The sequence below is a fragment of the Aptenodytes forsteri genome, unplaced genomic scaffold, assembly GCF_000699145.1.
Source record: "Aptenodytes forsteri isolate BGI_AS27 unplaced genomic scaffold, ASM69914v1 Scaffold213, whole genome shotgun sequence".
Lineage (NCBI taxonomy): Eukaryota > Metazoa > Chordata > Aves > Sphenisciformes > Spheniscidae > Aptenodytes > Aptenodytes forsteri.
The window spans coordinates 339,669-357,037 of record NW_008795522.1 but is presented as its reverse complement, the minus strand read 5'-3'; the positions used below and the strand labels follow the sequence as shown (position 1 = coordinate 357,037).

The 17,369-nt window shown below is 56.2% G+C and overlaps 1 protein-coding gene across 1 annotated transcript in view; it reads left to right on the top strand.

The window, feature by feature from the left end:
• The window catches only part of PPFIA4 (PTPRF interacting protein alpha 4), a 31,510-nt gene extending 15,112 nt beyond the window's left edge, over nt 1–16,398 (top strand). Inside the window, exons 11-30 of the mRNA XM_019472729.1 lie at nt 108–170; nt 1,531–1,622; nt 3,842–3,983; nt 4,239–4,444; nt 4,903–5,143; nt 5,378–5,413; nt 6,002–6,135; nt 6,303–6,466; nt 7,091–7,184; nt 7,424–7,505; nt 7,942–8,142; nt 9,127–9,189; nt 10,404–10,430; nt 11,377–11,552; nt 12,339–12,436; nt 13,103–13,278; nt 13,502–13,570; nt 14,421–14,598; nt 15,780–15,871; nt 16,358–16,398. Of these exons, the coding sequence (XP_019328274.1) occupies nt 108–170; nt 1,531–1,622; nt 3,842–3,983; nt 4,239–4,444; nt 4,903–5,143; nt 5,378–5,413; nt 6,002–6,135; nt 6,303–6,466; nt 7,091–7,184; nt 7,424–7,505; nt 7,942–8,142; nt 9,127–9,189; nt 10,404–10,430; nt 11,377–11,552; nt 12,339–12,436; nt 13,103–13,278; nt 13,502–13,570; nt 14,421–14,598; nt 15,780–15,838 (2,301 nt within the window). The 3' untranslated portion in view covers nt 15,839–15,871; nt 16,358–16,398. The remainder of the gene's footprint in view (nt 1–107; nt 171–1,530; nt 1,623–3,841; nt 3,984–4,238; nt 4,445–4,902; nt 5,144–5,377; nt 5,414–6,001; nt 6,136–6,302; nt 6,467–7,090; nt 7,185–7,423; nt 7,506–7,941; nt 8,143–9,126; nt 9,190–10,403; nt 10,431–11,376; nt 11,553–12,338; nt 12,437–13,102; nt 13,279–13,501; nt 13,571–14,420; nt 14,599–15,779; nt 15,872–16,357) is intronic.
• The last annotated feature ends 971 nt before the right edge of the window (nt 16,399–17,369 follow it).

The following is a 17,369-nucleotide window of genomic DNA, read 5'->3' as shown; positions in this document are numbered from 1 at the left end:
GTGATTCCACGCTGGCCATTCCCGGGAGGCCGCACGGCCGTTTTCTAAACGGTCTCTCTTTTTCTTTCCTGTTTTTGTTCCCTTTTCTTTTGTTTCTTTTTTCAAAGAACACATTGTTACAAGAGCTGGAAAACACCCAAAAGCAGATAGAGGAACACCAGCACGACAAGGTAAATGCTGCTGCAGAGAGCCTGCCCTAGTGACTGCACTTCCTCGCTCCTAATCCCCGGCTAGTGGCAGTCGCGCCTCCTAAAATACCCTAGTTTCGGAGGAGCTGGGATCCCAAAGCGCCCAGCAGCAGGAGGCCACAAACTAACCCACACAGTGGCTGGATGGAAGCTGCCACCCACCTCCCCAGAGACCCCCGGTTCAGTTCCCTAACAGGCACGTTCACTCCCGTCTCCATATTTCTATCACACTCATCCATCCCCGACCCCCAGTCGAGGACAGCAGTGAGGCCAGGGTGGCTTCGCCCACGTGTCTAGAGGAGGGTTTACCGCAGCGCTCCTTGGTGCAGCCTGGCTGTGAGGGACAGTGCTGCTCAGGCAGCCACATCCCCTTCACCCCCGAGGCTTTCTCGACCCGCTCACTCAAACTGGGGGGGAGATCTGCTCCATGCCCAGCTTGCAAAAGGCCCCGTAGGTTTTCGCACCTCCCCTGTGCTCAGATAAAGCATCTAAGTAGGGTCTGCAACACGAGTCCACGTTGGCCTGTGCTGGAAAGCTGAAGGGTTGCAGGTTTTTGAAGCAACGGGAGCTTTTGGAATGTGCCCCATGTCTCATGCATGGTTGGGGGGATCGGGGGGGCTGCTTTCCCCCTTGCCCAGGGCCTTGCTCTCCCAGATGCTCCCTGCCCACGGCGAGGATGTGTGGGCACTGCTCGCGCTTCCCAGCCGTGGCTGCTCAGCTCCAGGCAGAGGCAAAGCTCGGGAGACTCACATGACACTGCCTGCATGTTGCCCAGTCTGATTCAGCCTGTTTGCCCACAGGACTGGATCCTGCTGTGCCTGCAGGATCCCATCTCCCCTGCCTCCCTGCCCGCCCGCAGCCTCCCCCCTCGCATCTCCCGCAGGACAGCACAGCCACTTAGTGCAGGCACAGGTTCCCAATGAGGATGGGACTGGCAGCAGGAGGGACAGGGCCAGCATCAAATTTGGCTAGCAGGTCCCTCACTGCGAGCCCTTTGCCAAGGCGAACGCGCACATGCAGTCTGGAGCAAAACCAGAGCATCCTAGTGGCACCGATTTTCCTTCATCTCTCAAACCAGCATCGCTTCCAGCATGTGTCTGTCTGTCTGTCTGTCTGGCCTGTGATCACTTCCTCCCTTTGCGGCATCACCCCAGCATCGTCATTCACTATCGCCTGCATGAGCTGTTTCTTTACCGATGTGTCAAAGGTGCTTTAAACCTGGGATGGGGATTTTTAAAGGGAATATAAACCTGGAAATAGCTAAGGATGTGGATTGCCCCAAACCTGGATGCTCTTCAGAGCAAAACCAACCCCTGCCTGTCTCCTGTCTCACCCTGAACAGCGACGGTTGTCTGACGAGATCGACAAACTGAGGCTGGAGGTCGATCAGCTTAAGACCAGAAGCGGGACATTCGTGGAGAGCGTGCACGCAAGGTAAGGGCCGCCTGCCAAAACCCCATCAGCCTGTGCGCGCTCCGCTTGCATCCCGCACCCACGGCTTTGGGGGCATTTTGCTTTTAGGGTCCCAAAATGCTGTTGGCATCAGGCATTTCTGGTTTCACCAAGCCTCGGGGCAGGGCTGCAGGGTAGTTCACTGCAGCAGGGTCAGCTCCGGCTGTGCTGTCCCCACCATGGATTTGTCCTGGGGTGGGACACAGGCTGTTGAGAATAGCCCAGCCCAACTGAATGGCCCAAAATTTGCTCTTCTAAGGGCAAAAAACCACTGGGCATCATTTCTTTTTCTGCACAAAGGGCTTAGGGCTTAATTTTCTGTGAAAACTGTAGGTTCACCAAACGCCTTTCCCCTTGTGGTGTGCTGGGGATGGGCTGGTGGAGGAGGAACCTCTTTTGAGGTGTTGCAGGCAAAGGAGAATGAACCCCCCCATTTTTCCCCCTCCTCTCTACAGTGGTCCTCCCACACCCTTTCATTTAAAGTCAGCTGGGAGATGGGGAGGTCCCAGCCCAGAGCACCAGGAGGAGAGGTGAGTCCATCAGGTCTCAGCCTCCAGCACTGACCAGGTTACCCAGCACCACTGCAAGAAACCAAGGGGTTAGAAAAGGAGGGTGCCAGCACAACATGCACCCCACTGCATTGCTGCAGCCGCCTGGGAGACCACATCCTCTCCTGAGCACTTTTGACGTGGGTTAGAGGCAGCGAGGGATCAATGAGAGTGACCACCGGTGGGGAAAATTCACCTCTCGGGAAGGCTGGAAAAGATGGAAAGGAGCCGGTGTAACCAGCTTCAAATCTGTCAGCAGCTGTGGCGGAGAGGAGAAGGCCTGGGGGCCCTGTATCTGTCGTGGAGAGAAGAAATGGGGAGAGGCAAGGAAGAGCTTGTGAGGATGAAGGATAGCTGAGTGCCAGAGGAGTGTTGGAGCATGTGTGGGACCTCTTTGTATGGGTCTGTAAGAACAGGACGGGTGATTTTTTTTTTTTTTTTAATTTCTTGGAGGAAAATTCAGCAGAAAGGTTGAGTTACAGAGGCCAGAATAATCCCCCAGCTGAAATGTCAGCTTTTGTCTAAGGCGCCTTTATCTGTTTTTAGCTCGGAAGCAGCTTGTCAGCAGCTCCACAGCTTAAATCCCCTTGAAACTTGGGCTGTGCCTTCGTCTGCAAACACCAGGCTGACGCCAAGCCAAGCTGCTCGTGTTAGCGGTTTTGTCTGGGCTCGGTAGGATGCTGGGGTGGGGAGCCCGGATCTGTATCCGCACTGGAAACCAGACCCACCATGGTGGAAAAACCTTGGATCTGCTCTGGACAACTGCTTTTGTCATCTTAAATCAAAAAAACTTTGTGCCTTCTATGGCAATGCATATAGGGAGTAATGACCCTGTGCTCTGGGAAGGTGCTTTGCTCAGCTGTGTGGCTGGGTCTTCAGGGCGAGGAGGAGCGACCAGGCAACATGGCAATATACAGTGAGTACCATGAGCGGCAAAAAGTGGCCTCGTGTCCAACAGCAGCTGCTGCATTGCTCTGCCTGGCATGGGGACGCACTCCTGAGCACCAGCCCGAGCATGGAGGAGGAGGATGAAGTCGTCCCAGCCAGTTTCTGCTGGGAGATCCCAAACAATGCTCATGTCCCCGCACCTGGAAGATCTGTTTCAAATGGGATTTTATTCATCAGGGGTTTTTTTCATGAAAATGTGGAAGAAAACATAAAAAGAGGGAGAAAAGCTCCTTGGTTGGCCCCTGTTCTGTACCACTGGGATGGAGAAGACAGGCACAGGATGTGCTGTACATGTTGGGAGGTGCAAGCTGTTCTCGAGAGGGGAGGACATTTGGGGACTGTTCAGCCCACGGCTTCAGAGCAGACCCACTGCGCTGGGTGGTTTTGGCCAGAACTGGGTGGATGCCCCAGTGGGTACTGCAGCGAAGGGGGAGGCAGCAGCAGGGTAGAGCCCAGGGCTGAGCTTCCTACAGTCTGTGAGCACATCTCCAGGGCCAGCGTGGGGGGAATGGGGCACCTTTTTCCAGAGCCTGGTTTTGCATCATTTCATGCAGAGCAGGCAAGCCTCGCTGGGGTGGGCATCCCGGAGTGGCCTCGTCCTCCTCCTCCTCTGTCCTGAGCTAGCCTGGGCTGTGAGGGGAGCAGCCCAGGGACAAGGGCATCCTTGCACGGAGCAATGTCCGCAACAGGGCTCTTTCTCCCCAGGTCCCATATGGGCAGCACTACAGACCTGCGCTTCCCACTGAGCGCCGTAGTCCATGCCCCCACTGAGCCTTTTGGGACAGCCCCGGGCCTGCCTCGAGCGCAGAAGGGCCGATTCGCTGCCCGGCGAGAGGAGCCAGCCAAGGTAATCCATCTTCATGCCAGCATGGGGTCCGGGTTGGGGTTGTGGTCTCCTCCTGCCTTGCATGCTGGTCTCACGTGTCCCTGATTTGGGGACGTGGGGCAATTTCCTTCAGCTGGTGCATGGATGGGGGTAGCATGGTAGGAACGGTTTCCCCACTGGGATTGTGTTGAGGTGTGACTGTTGTGTGGAGGCCTCCAGTTTGGCTTTTGGAGATATGGGGGTGCCGTGTGGGACCAGTGAACCTTGTTCCCCCAGGACTGGGAGCAGGCCCAGGCAGGCAGTGTCCTGGCCACGGGGCCTCACGCCTTCGACAGTGACCCCGAGATCTCCGATGTGGACGAGGATGACCGTGAGACACTCTTCAACTCCATGGACGTGCTCTCCCCTGGTGGGCACTCGGATGCCCAGACATTGGCCATGATGCTCCAGGAGCAGCTGGATGCCATCAATGAGGAGATCAGGTAGCGGCCACGGCCAAAAACTGCCACTACCTTGCTCTGAAATGGCTCTAGGGGGCCACGAACTGCCAGGTGGTGGGAGGAGGCTCTCATGCCCTAAAATTGAGGTCTTGGTCCAGCTTCAGCCAGGGAAATGGCTCCAGGACATCCAGCCACAGGGCTTGATCCTTCCTGCATGTGGCTCCCTGTCCCTCAGCTGCACCAGTGCTGGCTCACAGAAAGGATCATTATTTAAAAAAAAAAAAATTAATATTAAAAGAAATTGTGGTGTGTCTCAGCTCTGGTTTATGTGGATCCCGATGTGTCTTGCTGCCGTTCCTGGAGATCGGAGGCTCGAGTCACAGCACCCGAGGTGCATTTTCCCAGGGTAGGGAAATCCCATGGCTGAGAGGTGTGAGATGACTTGGGAGCACCCCAGAAAGGTGGGGAGCCAGGAGCCCTGAGCCCTGCTGCTCCCCCAGGATGATCCAAGAGGAGAAGGAGTCCACCGAGCTCCGCGCAGAGGAGCTGGAGACCCGCGTCACGAGTGGCAGCATGGAGGGCCTCAACCTCACCCAACTCTGCAAAAGGGCTTCCATCCCCACCTCGCTGACGGCTCTGTCCCTGGCCAGCTCGTCCCCACCGCTCAGTGGCCGCTCCACCCCCAAGCTCTCCTCCCGCAGTGCTGCTCAGGACCTCGACCGCATGGGGATCATGACGTTGGTGAGGAGGCGCACGGGGCAGATGGGGCGCTGGACAGGGTGTGTGTGTGGCTGCCTGGGGTGGGAGCGATGCCCTGGCATCTGCACGGGTGTGCGGGAGGGTACTGTGGAACGGGGGTGCCCATGTTTGCTGTCTCCCAGCCTGGCACACCTGGCCCCGGGGCTGCTCTGCGGGGGCGTTCTCCATTAACTGCCCCCCTTTCTGTGTCTCTCTCGCTTTCCCCCTTGCAATCAGCCCAGCGACTTGAGGAAGCACCGGAGGAAACTGCTAGTGAGTGGCTCCCATCCCGTTGGTTTTTGTCCAAGCCCCTTTTCCAGCCTGCTCCTGGCTTTATCCACACCAGGTCAGGGTGCAGCAGGCGCGGGATGGAGCTGGGGACCCCAGGGATCCAGCAGGAAGATGATGGGGATCCCGTAAGGTGCTTGGAGATGTGCCGGCTGGCAGCCTGGGGGGTCTGGCAGGACATGGGGAGGTTCAGAAAGGCACTGGATCCTCAAACATTGTGTGTCCCCTCTGGCGACAGGGTGTCTTTGGGACATTCCCATCTGTGCTCCTCAGAGCCCTCTGCTGAGGGCCAGCAGCTTCTGTCCCCACACCCTGACCTGGACCATGGGGCTGCATCCTCTCTCCTCCCTATTCCCAGGATCTTGGCCATATGGCCACATCCTCCCCATCTGCTTGGGCATCTTGAGCCATTGCCAGAGCTCTAGTTCAGGCCAATCCTGGAGCGTGGCAAAGCCTCAGGGCCCTGGTGGCTCTTTTGGCCATGCCTCCATGGAGCAAGAGAGAGGCAGGCAGCAGGGCAAGGATGGAGCTGGGCTTTGGCCGCCCAGCCTCATGGCTTCTCTGCTTGTTCAGTCGCCTGCAGCTCGGGATGAAAGCCGAGAGGATAAAACCACCATCAAATGTGAGACGTCGCCCCCATCCTCACCCAGGACATTGCGGCTGGAGAAGCTGGGCCACCCTGCGCTAAGTCAGGAGGATGGGAAGAGGTATGTGGAGCACCCTTTGGATCTCACACCAGTGCCTGCTCTGTTGGTTTGAGGATTTACATGGGGCAAGTGTGGGATTGTGGGACGGTCTGGGGTTTGCCATGGCTTGTGCGCTGCTCAGGAATAACCTAAAGGCTTTGCTGTTCCTCTCCCTCCTCCATCCCCAGCTCGCTGGAGGAGCAGGCCAGCAACCCCAGCAGCAACAGCAGCCAGGACTCCCTGCACAAGGGCTCCAAGAGGAAGGGGATCAAATCCTCCATCGGGCGCTTGTTCGGGAAAAAAGAGAAGGGTCGCTTGATTCAGCTGAGCAGAGAAGGGGCCACGGGGCAGGGTCTGTGAGCAGCCCTATTCCCATCCGTGCCGGGCGGGCGTCCTCTCGGGCCAGGCTCTCTGCACACCTCCTGGCACTGTCTGGCTTTGGGGTGCTGTTGGGGCGACAGGCGGAGGAGCAGGAACACCCCTGCTGGTTTGGGGATGTTGGGGCCACTGGCTCTGGGCTCCCTGCAGCTTCAGGGCAGTTGGGTCCTGGTGCTTTCTGCCCCGCGGCCATTTCTGGCCTGAGCATGTTATCACTCTTAAAGCTCTTGCAAGAGCTGCAGTGAGGATAGTGACCCCCCCCATCACTGTATCTTATCTTTAATGTCCCCAAATCTGCTTCCCTCCCTGTGGGACCTTCTTGATTTTGCACAGCCCTTTGGTGGGCACTGCTTTTCCACTCCGAAATCCTTTACTGCTTCGATGCTGAGCATCTTGAAATGGGAGAGATGGCAGGCAGGAATCCCCTTGGGCTTCCCAGGGGTGCAAGGGGGCTGTGGGGGTGGGTTGGAAATGGAGACTGTCACCTGCTGTGCTGTGATTGTGCATCCCCAGCACCCTGGCATGGGAACTGTGGCAGTGCCCGCACCGAACCCATGGGACATCACACTGATGTGAGGATGTCTTGCTTGCCCAACAGTGCTGCTGACTGACATGGAGGTGGGCATGCAGGACCCTCTGGGACTTGGCAAGCTGGGTGCTCAGGCTGAGAAGGATCGGCGCCTGCGGAAGAAGTGAGTGCACCTCCTTCCCTGCCCCAACAAGAAAATGTCCTGCCTGACGGCTGAGAAGCCATGGCATGGGACTGGGAATTGCTGGAAAGACTTCTCATCTTCACCCTCTCTTGGGCCCTGTTAGCTCCTTTATTGCTTTGCTACCAGCTGGTTATTGCCCGTGGTCTATTCCCTTTCAAGAGCTGCTCCCTTCCCCACAAGCCCCCAATAAATCACTATTCTGCTTCTGTTCCTTCCAGGCACGAACTTCTGGAAGAGGCTCGGAGGAAAGGATTGCCCTTTGCTCACTGGGATGGCCCCACTGTTGTCTCCTGGCTGGAGGTGAGGCAGAGCACATCCGCACATCGTCCCCACGCACCAACAGCTTTGCAGTCGCCGCCAGTCTGTAGTGTGCTCCCCCAGCAGCGGTACAGCACCCCACAGTCCCACCATGCTTGGTCCATGTACAGGGTTGGTGGTTGCAAAACCTGGGGAGCAGAGCAGATCCCCAGATCCCTCACGTATTCTGATTTGAGTAGTGGTTTGAGTAGAGCTTTGAGTTGAAAGGCTCAGTGGGTGCTCTTTCCCTGTGCTGTGTCCATCAGATATAGGGATGCTGGGCTGCCCACAGGCCATCCGTGCAAGGTACAAACAAAAAAGGAGCCCCACGTGGGTATCCAGCTTTGATACTGAGCTTCGAACAAGGTGGCCTTGATCATTCCAGAGGAAGTTAGGCTAGGTCAACCGGGCAGTCACTGGCTTTGCCCTGTTTTGGCAGCTCTGGGTGGGGATGCCAGCCTGGTACGTTGCTGCTTGCCGAGCCAACGTGAAGAGCGGAGCCATCATGTCAGCCCTGTCTGACACTGAGATCCAGAGGGAGATCGGCATCAGCAATGCGCTGCATCGCCTGAAGCTGCGTCTGGCCATCCAGGAGATGGTCTCGCTCACGAGCCCCTCGGCACCACCCACCTCACGGACGGTAAGTGCTCCATGCCACAGCCCGCTCTTTCCCCAGACAGACCATGGGGCAGGATGACACACTTGTTTCCCCCCCTTTCCCTGGCTCCTTGGGACCACAGTGGTCCATCAGTCCCCAGGGAGCCCCAGTGTCACAGGCAAGAGTGGCCATGGAGGGGAAGACGTTCCCTCATGGACTGGCCAAACCACCAGACACTTGTCCTCAGGCACAAAGATCATTTACGGCCATCGAATGTGAAGCACTTTGCTGTCTTGAGGCACCAGCAGATGCTTTTGTCCTCACATTCAGAGGTTGTCACCAAGAGGCTGACCCTGCCGAGCAGCCTGCAAAGAGCAAAGCTCAGGGACTGTCTTCCCTTGTGAGGATAAAATCCCACCCAAACGGCACATGCATGATTTACAGGGCCAATTCGGTTATGCACAGCCGTTTTCTCAATCATTTCAATACAAGCCTTTTCCTGGGACTGTGTGAAATTCCTGGGGCAAGTCAAAGCAACCGCAGATCCCAGCCTTGCCCTCGGTAGGACATGGAACGGATGGAGGGATCGTGTCTTGTGCTGGTCGCCAAAACCCCTGAGGGATTAATGGTGCCCCAGTAATGCCAAGACACATCTGTAGAAACGCAGTCAGCAGAAAGGCCCCAAGCGTGCTGTGTCCCCTCAGATGGCCGTGGCTGGGGTCACAGCTGTCAGAAACAAGCCTGCAGACTCCATGAGCATAACACCAAAGTATAAAGGCAGCCAAAGGGCCAATGGCCCTTGCTGCGCTCTCCATGGCTGCACGGACAGCCCAGGGTCCTCACGGGCAGTGGGGTGCCACCAGCCCAAGCTGCAAGGACACTGCAAGATCTCCCCAGTACAGCTCCAAGCGCAAGGGTGGCCTGATCCTCCATCAGCCCAAGCCGGGCTTGTTTCCAGCACAGTTGTGAACTGAGGCCATGGCTCCGTGGTGGTTTACCCTGACCACTCTGCTCTTTTCCCTGCAGTCCTCCGGAAACGTCTGGGTCACCCATGAGGAGATGGAGAACATGGCAACTTCCACCAAGACGGTGAGGCTGGCCAGCCCCACTGCTGCCACATGGCGTATCTGTTACTGAGCTGAACTCCGGGCATGCATTAATGTGCTAAACCCCGGGAGGGAAGGGGATCTTTGCTGCGTCTCATGTGTCAGCTCTTGGCCAGCACCATGCACCTGTTTAGAAACCATCTTTCAACCTTTAATATCCCAACAGTTTCTAAAACTGGCTTAAAAACCATCAGATGCATTTTCCTTTGTCAAGCCCCTGTGGGTTTTGCTGGGTTTCTAGAGTAGCTTGTCTGTCAGTTGTGAGTTAGAGGAAAGAAATGAAAGACAAAACCCAAGAGTGATCTCAAGATAGATGCATGAGATTGAGTCTCACATTGGTCATTCTGCACCCAGAGAAGTCACTGTCTAATCTCCCATTGACCTTAGCACACCCAAATATTGTCCCCACTGTCTGTCCCTACCACCGACTGATAGCCTAGAGTCCCTTGGAGGGATGTGGCCGTGCTCCCAAAAGCTCTGGCTCCTTTGGAGAGATGTAGCCATGGTCCCCTCTCTGCAACTTAATGACCCCGTGTCTGTGTCTCAGAGCAGGGGCAGCATTTTGGATTTGTTGTGTGAATTAGGCATTTTATTGAAGCTTTTGTCTGCTGGTTGAGTGGCACAGACCTGTAACTGGCAGGTGCCTTTTGGGGAAGGAGAGCTCAGAGGTACGGCAGGGACGTGACACTTTCCCTTGGCAGGTTTTGTGAGGCTGAGCAAAACCAGCACAGGTTGACAAAGGAGGAAATAGCTACAAAATCAGCAAATTGGGTTGGGCAGCCCCTCTGGGGGTTGTGACCCATGAGCTGAAGCTTAGGTTTCTCTCTGCATCCATCTGTCTTTGGGGGACCCAAGAACTACCCATATTTCCCAGGAAAGGTGTATGAGCCCCAGTGTCTATGCCATCTCCAGCCCAAGGCCCATGAGAAAAGCCTCATCCTGTATCCTCCTTACCCCCCACCTGACAGATGGGGTGAAACCCAGGCCCAGCAGGGTTGGGGTGTCCCCAGCACCCTGTCAACAAGGCTGAGCTCCCTGAGCCGTGCGGCCATGAGACCGACCCCTATCCCCTCTGGTTCACACCGTGCCGAGGGGTTCCACACTTGGCATGCGTGGCACATGCTTTCACAGTGCAGGGCCACTGGGTACTGACTTTAACTGTCCTTTCTATTGACATGCCGCATGTGTCACGCTTAGGACACAGAGGAAGGCAGCTGGGCACAGGTGAGGTCCCCGTGTCACCCTTTTCCGCGGGCGGTACATGGGGCGGTCATGGGAGGGAGAGCTGGACATCACAGGGCACCCGGGGGATGAGCGTGGGGCATCAGTATTCACCAAGTCCTGCTTGGAGTCTGAGCCTGCACCCTGTGGTTGCTCCTCTGAGCTCTCTCGAGCATGGGGTGGTCCTCCTGAGACCTTGCATCAAGCAGCATTGTTCTCTGCTTCAGGCAGAGTGACTTTTTCTGTGTTAGACACAGATCCTGTGTTAAAACCCCAACATAAGAGTGACCAGCCACCCTGCATGGGAGGCAGGTTTCTAGCTGCATAGACATTTAGTTTTCACCTTTTTTTTTGACCCTAAGTTCAGGATAAAGACCATTTTCATGAGCTGAAAAGGTGGGAGGAAAAAGCCCTGCTTGGATCCATCTCTTCTGGTTTTGATCACTCTCAAATGTTTTATGTTTCTTCTGGTGGATTTTATTTCATTTTTGGACCCAGAATCAGCTTGCAGTGAAAGTGAATGGATGTTTTGCTGCCTAAAACTGACATTTTTTTCATTTTCAAGTCATAAAGTAGATCTTTTGGTGATTTCTAATCTCCTTAAAAATCAGTTGGGAATGTACTGAAACCTATTTCTTAGTTGTTTCAGCTTTCATGAATGTGCTTTTTCCAGAAGAAGCTGGTCATGAAGTCCAACTATCCTTTATGCTTGCTTTTTGGCTACTGCCTTGTCTCCTTGGGGGACATCAGTAGGACACAAGCCATGGCCAACAGGACTGTTCCCTCCAGCTCCTTCAGTACAAACTAGGGTTAAATTCCTCTGGCCTGGGTTTGGTCCTCAGGACAGTGACCCCTAGGCTGCAGCACTGAACTGTCACTGGTCTCCTGGGAGTCTGCAGCTCCACCAAGCCCTGGTTTCTCCCTAGCTTCTCCATTTGCTTCTCCACAGACACTGGCCTATGGGGACATGAACCACGAATGGATTGGGAACGAGTGGCTGCCCAGCTTGGGTCTCCCACAGTATCGCAGCTACTTCATGGAGTGTCTTGTTGATGCACGGATGCTGGACCACCTCACCAAGAAAGATCTCAGAGTGCACTTGAAGATGGTGGACAGCTTCCACCGGTAAGTCCCCTCCTTTGGGAGGTCCCTGAGGTGCAACGTCTGCACATGAAGCAGAGGATGAAGCAATTTGAGGGATTCTCTGCTGTCTTGACCAGCCCTGGTGCCGGAGGATGGCTCTTCTAGGCTAAACTCGACCACCTGGTCTGGGGCAGCTCATATGGGCAAAATGTTCTCCTTCAACACACTCCTTGCAGCAAAATTGCAGAAGGCCAAGCCTTCTCCTGGCTGTGGAGCAAACTATGGGTAAAAATAAAGGCTTGTCCCACCTGGTACCCCACTGGCAGGCAGAGCAGTCATCTGCCAGCAGCCCAGCTTGGAGAAGGCTTATGCCATCCCAACCACCTTGCTCAGGCACCAGTATCCAGCCCTGTCATGGGGCACCACCATCCACCCCGACCCATGGAGTGGTCCATGGGCCTGCCAGGGCCCTCCCTGCTCTGGGGATGAACTCTTCAGCCTGGAGCAGCCCCTGTGGCTGGTTCTCCCTTCCCTCTCCAGCTACCAAGCACGGAGTATTATTATTTGGATCCATGTGCTCTCAGGCAGGTAGAACAGGGTAAAACTGATGGAGTGGGGAATTACCATGGAAGGGAGAGACATTCCCCATTTTCTGGCCAAGATCTTCCCTTTGGGTTGTGTCTGTCCTGACCCACCCCTGAACCGAAGCATCCTTTGGGCACATGGAGAGCAAGCAGGGAAGTGGGTCCCTCCACGGGTCCCTCCAAGCCACCTGCCCCATGATGCTGAGCCCTCCTGAGGGTTGGATGACATCTCGTGTCCTTGCAGCACCAGCCTGCAGTACGGCATCATGTGCCTGAAGAGGCTCAACTACGACCGCAAAGAGCTCGAGAGGAGGCGAGAAGAGACCCAACACGAAATCAAAGGTCAGCAGCCGCATCCATGATCCAGCTCTGGAAAAGGAGATAAGAAACCTCCCAAGAGATGCCCAGTGATGGTCTCTCTCCTATCCCTTGTTTTTAACAGAGCATTTGCCTAGGGAAAATCATTATTTCTGTGCAACCATGCCCACAGGGCTCTTCTCCAGGGAGGAACTCCCTGCAGTATTTCCCCAACAGGTTGCTCCGAGTGCCTTTATGCAGCTTACCCCAGTCAGGCATGAGGAGGGAGGAAGGGTGTCAAGACAGGAAAGATCCAGTCCGAGCATCAGATCATCTTCTCCTGCCCATTTCAGATGCTCAGGACACCCCCCAGCTTGCTCAGCCTCCCCTTCCTTGTTGGCTGTCCTGAGACAGCGCATCTGGCTGCTGCTTAGATTACATCTCATTATTGATAAAGCCCCTAATTACACCAGCAGCCGTGAGTTCTTAGGATTAATTTTCACAGTTGTTTTCTGCCTGTTATTTCAGCATTTAGTTTGGTAAATTGAAGTGAGCTGTTCCTGGCACTTGAGCACCCAGTATTGCTGCTGGCTTGGGAAGGAGAGTCCCAGGATCAGCCTGGGGCAGTGCAAAAGGGCTTCAGGACATCATCAGGTCCCCACACAACCAAGAGCGTGGTCTGAGCTGAGACACGCCCTCACTCTTTTGCAGATGTCTTGGTGTGGACCAACGACCAGGTCATTCACTGGATCCAGTCCATCGGGCTTCGCGAGTACGCAAACAACCTCGTCGAGAGCGGGGTGCACGGGGCGCTCCTGGCCCTCGATGAAAACTTCGACCACAACAGTCTGGCGCTTGTGTTGCAAATCCCCACGCAGAACACGCAGGTAAGAGCAGCATCCTTGGGGGATTTTGGTGGAGAGTGGCCAGCATGGGACACAGCTCCAGTGTGACTCCCCCAGTCCCACCAACTCAACTCTGCCTTTCAAAGCAGAGCACTCAGATGGCACGTGGGCTTTTTGTCTGTCATTCTCAGGGTTTCCTGAGATGGGGATTTGTGCTGGGAACTGTTCCCACTGATGGGGAATGCTCATTTGATGTTATTTTCAGGCTCGACAAGTGCTGGAGAGGGAGTTTAACAACCTGCTCGCCTTGGGCACAGATCGGAGGCTGGACGATGTGAGTACCAAACCTCTCCCATGTCCAGATAATGCTGGGTACCTGTTGTTGTGCAGGAAACAGGAGAGGCAGGACCTGCTCTCTCCTTCTTTGTCCAGAGGAGTCAAATAGTGCATCACAAACTCTCTAGAGTAGTCACATGAGCAGTATCGGTGGAATATGCTAAAACTATTAGACAAGGCCCCGAGGAATGTGCTGCCAGGCTGTGGAGGCAGGTGAGGAAGGGTCTTGTGCATCATTTCTAGCCTCGTGCTTGGTGGGCTGAATTTCAACTAGGCTCACCTGGCTTTCCTTGCCAGCTGCTTTAATACTGCCTTTTAGAGTCACAGGTGTTCTGGGCATGACACATTTGCAGTGGGTAAAGCTGGTGGGTTAGAGATGCCCCATTAAGCAGCCAGAAAGCTGTTCACGTTGAGTCACTGAAGGTGGGAACTGATCTACATCTCTCCTATGTATAGCTTTCCTCCATGAGATATGATAGCAGAGCTAGTCAGGAGTCTTTTTAGAGCACAGAGAGAAGCAGGCACTTCCAGATGCCATTATCTGGCCAAGGTTAGGTGCATCCCTTGGGGTCTTTACTGGGGCTTGTCTGTTAATGTCTCCAAAGCATCTTTGCAGGCAGGCTGGAGAGAAGAGATCGGCAAGCTGGAAAGGATAAAGCCTATGTCATGGGATCCAGAGAGGTCTCCTATGTCTTTGGCCCAATTTGATCACACACTTCTGCACTGTTTGAGTTGGTCTCCATGTACAGGCACACCCTTAGTTAGGTGGAAGCAGTGCTGGTATCTCACAGGGGCGGAAGGTCCTGCTGCCACTGCTGCCAGGCCTGTAACCTGCTCTTCCTTCACAGGGCGATGACAAGACCTTCCGTCGAACCCCATCCTGGCGAAAGCGCTTCAGCCCACGAGACGTTCACAGCATCAACATGCTCAGCGGCTCGGCTGAGACGCTGCCCGCCGGCTTCCGTGTCACCAGCCTGGTGCCCCTGCCCCCTCCATCCGCCCCTGCCAAGAAAATGCCCCCGGAAGGTAGGTCACCCCCTTCTCTCCAGGGTCCTCTCCCACCCCTGCTCAGACCTCATGGTGAATATGGGGAATGATGTGCCACCAGGAGAGGAGGGGGAGAGAGGCTTGCTGATCACCTGCGATGCTGAATCCACGTGATCCTTGAGCCGTTGTCTACTATAAATGTTTTTTCAGGAGAGTTATTTCAGACTCTGGTCTGGTGTGTGGTTTCTTTGTTTCGAACTGCCAGGACGAGGGAGAGGGCTGGATCAGGGCATGAAATGGGGATACGTGTCACCTGCCCTGGGTTTGGCATCCAGGTCAGACAGAGCCTGTTGGGGTACCGTTGGGGGCTGTCAGGAAGCAGCAGCCTAATCTGGGCCAGTCTTGTCCACCCTGCCTTTTGGAAACCATCCCCAAATGGTCTGAATTAACCAGCTCGATTCAGTCCGAGCGCTGCTGAGCGGCCACTCTCCCAGAGCTGGCAGGGACCTGCTTTGACACGCTTGCTGCCCATGCTGCTGGCTGTCGTGTGTTTTAGCTGAGCACACATGTTCCAGCCTCCACCCCACCACCATACAACTCCTTTCTACAAGTTCTCTTGGTCCCTTCCAAAGCTGCAGGGAGGCACAAGCTCCAGCCAAGTCACCCCGGTTTGTCCCCTGCACCAGGTACCCTGGTCCCACTGCCCCATACCACCTGCCACATCCCCAGTGGTGCAGAGCTGGTTTCAGCAGGCTCAGAAATGAGTGTATGAATGAGAGTTAAAAACTTGTGCTTTCACCTTCCGGCTCCAAGCCTCGGACTCGGCTCTCCTCCTGTCTCCAGATTTGCTCAAATTTCACAGCTTTCCATCTAGTGGTTTGGGTCAAACTTCTGTTCAACCTTTTCCTCCCCATCCCTGGAAGCTGCAATTCCCACCCGGCTGAGGACAATGAAACCTGGGACAAAATCCCTAGGTCTGACAGCACCCAGACACGGGTAACTGAGTGCTCGCTGCCCAAGAGTAGGGATGGCAAGTGGCAACTTTCCAAATACCCTGGAGCCTTGGGAGCATCAGAGCTGACCAAACATCCCTCTTCCTTTACCCTCATCCTCATGTGGCTTCCGTGCACGGATGCTGCCTAATAAATGTTTTGGTGGGAAGCTGAGGGCTAATTGGAGCAGTCGCTAATTGCACGCTCTGCTCTTTGACTCACTTCCAGTTGGTGCCTCTGGGTCCCCAAGGCTGGAGACCTCCACGGTCCGGACGTACTCCTGCTGAGGGTCAGCGTGACGGGAACCAGCCCGGCCCTGGGTAAGTGCGAGGAGGACCGCGGCCTCGCAGCTGGATGGGAGCCGAGAGGAGAGCACGAGGCCCAGCGTCCTCTGCCCGGCATCACCCAGGCAGGGTGTCTGCCTTCACCAAGGTTTGCCTTGCCATAGAGGACCATGGAGACCTCAGCGGTGGGGGAACAGCCCACTGCTGCCTGAGGCTCACAGGACCTTGAGATGATGCAGAAGGGATGCTCAGCATCCCAGCCACGTACGGTTTGTCCAGTCCCTGGACAGACAGCTCCACTGGGGACCCCAGGTTGCCATCCTAGATGGGAGGTCCCACTGGGGTGAGGGAAGGATAGTTAAGCAGTTCAAAGAGGCACCTGGGACCCTGCTGTACCCTGGGGCATGGCTCCCCTGTGCCAGGAGGATTCGTTACCGACTCCGTCTGGGTTTGTTGGCCTGTGGGTGCACGGGTGGAGGTGAGCTGCCATCCTCACGGGGCCTTTCCCACTTCGTTTCTCAGCACATCCCCACTATCCGTACGGCCACATGCTGGCTGCCTTTCAGGACAAGAGCCCAGCCTGCGCCTGTTCCTCGGCCCAAACCAACAGACGCTGCAGTCTCACTGCTGTGGACCGAAAAGGATGCTCTCCCTTCTGCTTGTGCACCCCACCGCTTCCCCTGGCTCCCTGCGGCTCCCGCCTGTGGCTTGTCTGCCCACCTCTCCCCGCACTGGCCGGGTTACGGGTGCGCTCGCTGGGTGCCCGCTCCATCGCCGGCAGAAGCGTGGTGTAACCCAGCAGAGCAGCAGAGATACCCCAAAAGTGGGCTGCGATATTTGGAAACCTTTCTCCTGCCTGGTTCATATTGCCAATACGCCGTGGGCTGCTGCACTGAACTCGCCTGAGCCCCGGGCATCAGGGACACTGCTGCCCACAGGACTCGAAGCCAAGGAAGATTCAGGCTCGTGAAAATCCTCACGTCGGGCAGCTGGGCAAGGAGCTACCCCGAGGAAGGACTGAGGGGCCAGTGCCAGGATCGGCGCTGCATGGGACGGAGCAGGGACCGGCCATCGTGGGGGCAAGGAGAGCGGCTGTCTGCCAAGGGGTGGGGAGTTGGGGTGCTGTGTTTTGGGGTGCTGCCAGATGCCACGCGGGGGGAGGCTGTGCCTGCACGGCGCGTCCATGAAGGGCTGCGTGGGGAAGGGCTGGAACCGCCCCATACGGCTCGCTGCCAGCCGGGACGGTACCCGGCACCCACGGGAGAGGGGACCCTCCTCGGCAAGGAGAGCGGCTGTCTGCCAAGGGGTGGGGAGTTGGGGTGCTGTGTTTTGGGGTGCTGCCAGATGCCACGCGGGGGGAGGCTGTGCCTGCACGGCGCGTCCATGAAGGGCTGCGTGGGGAAGGGCTGGAACCGCCCCATACGGCTCGCTGCCAGCCGGGACGGTACCCGGCACCCACGGGAGAGGGGACCCTCCTCGGGTGCCTGGGGAGACATGGCGGGGGGACCCCACGCGCCGGGGCGGCCCTCCCCTC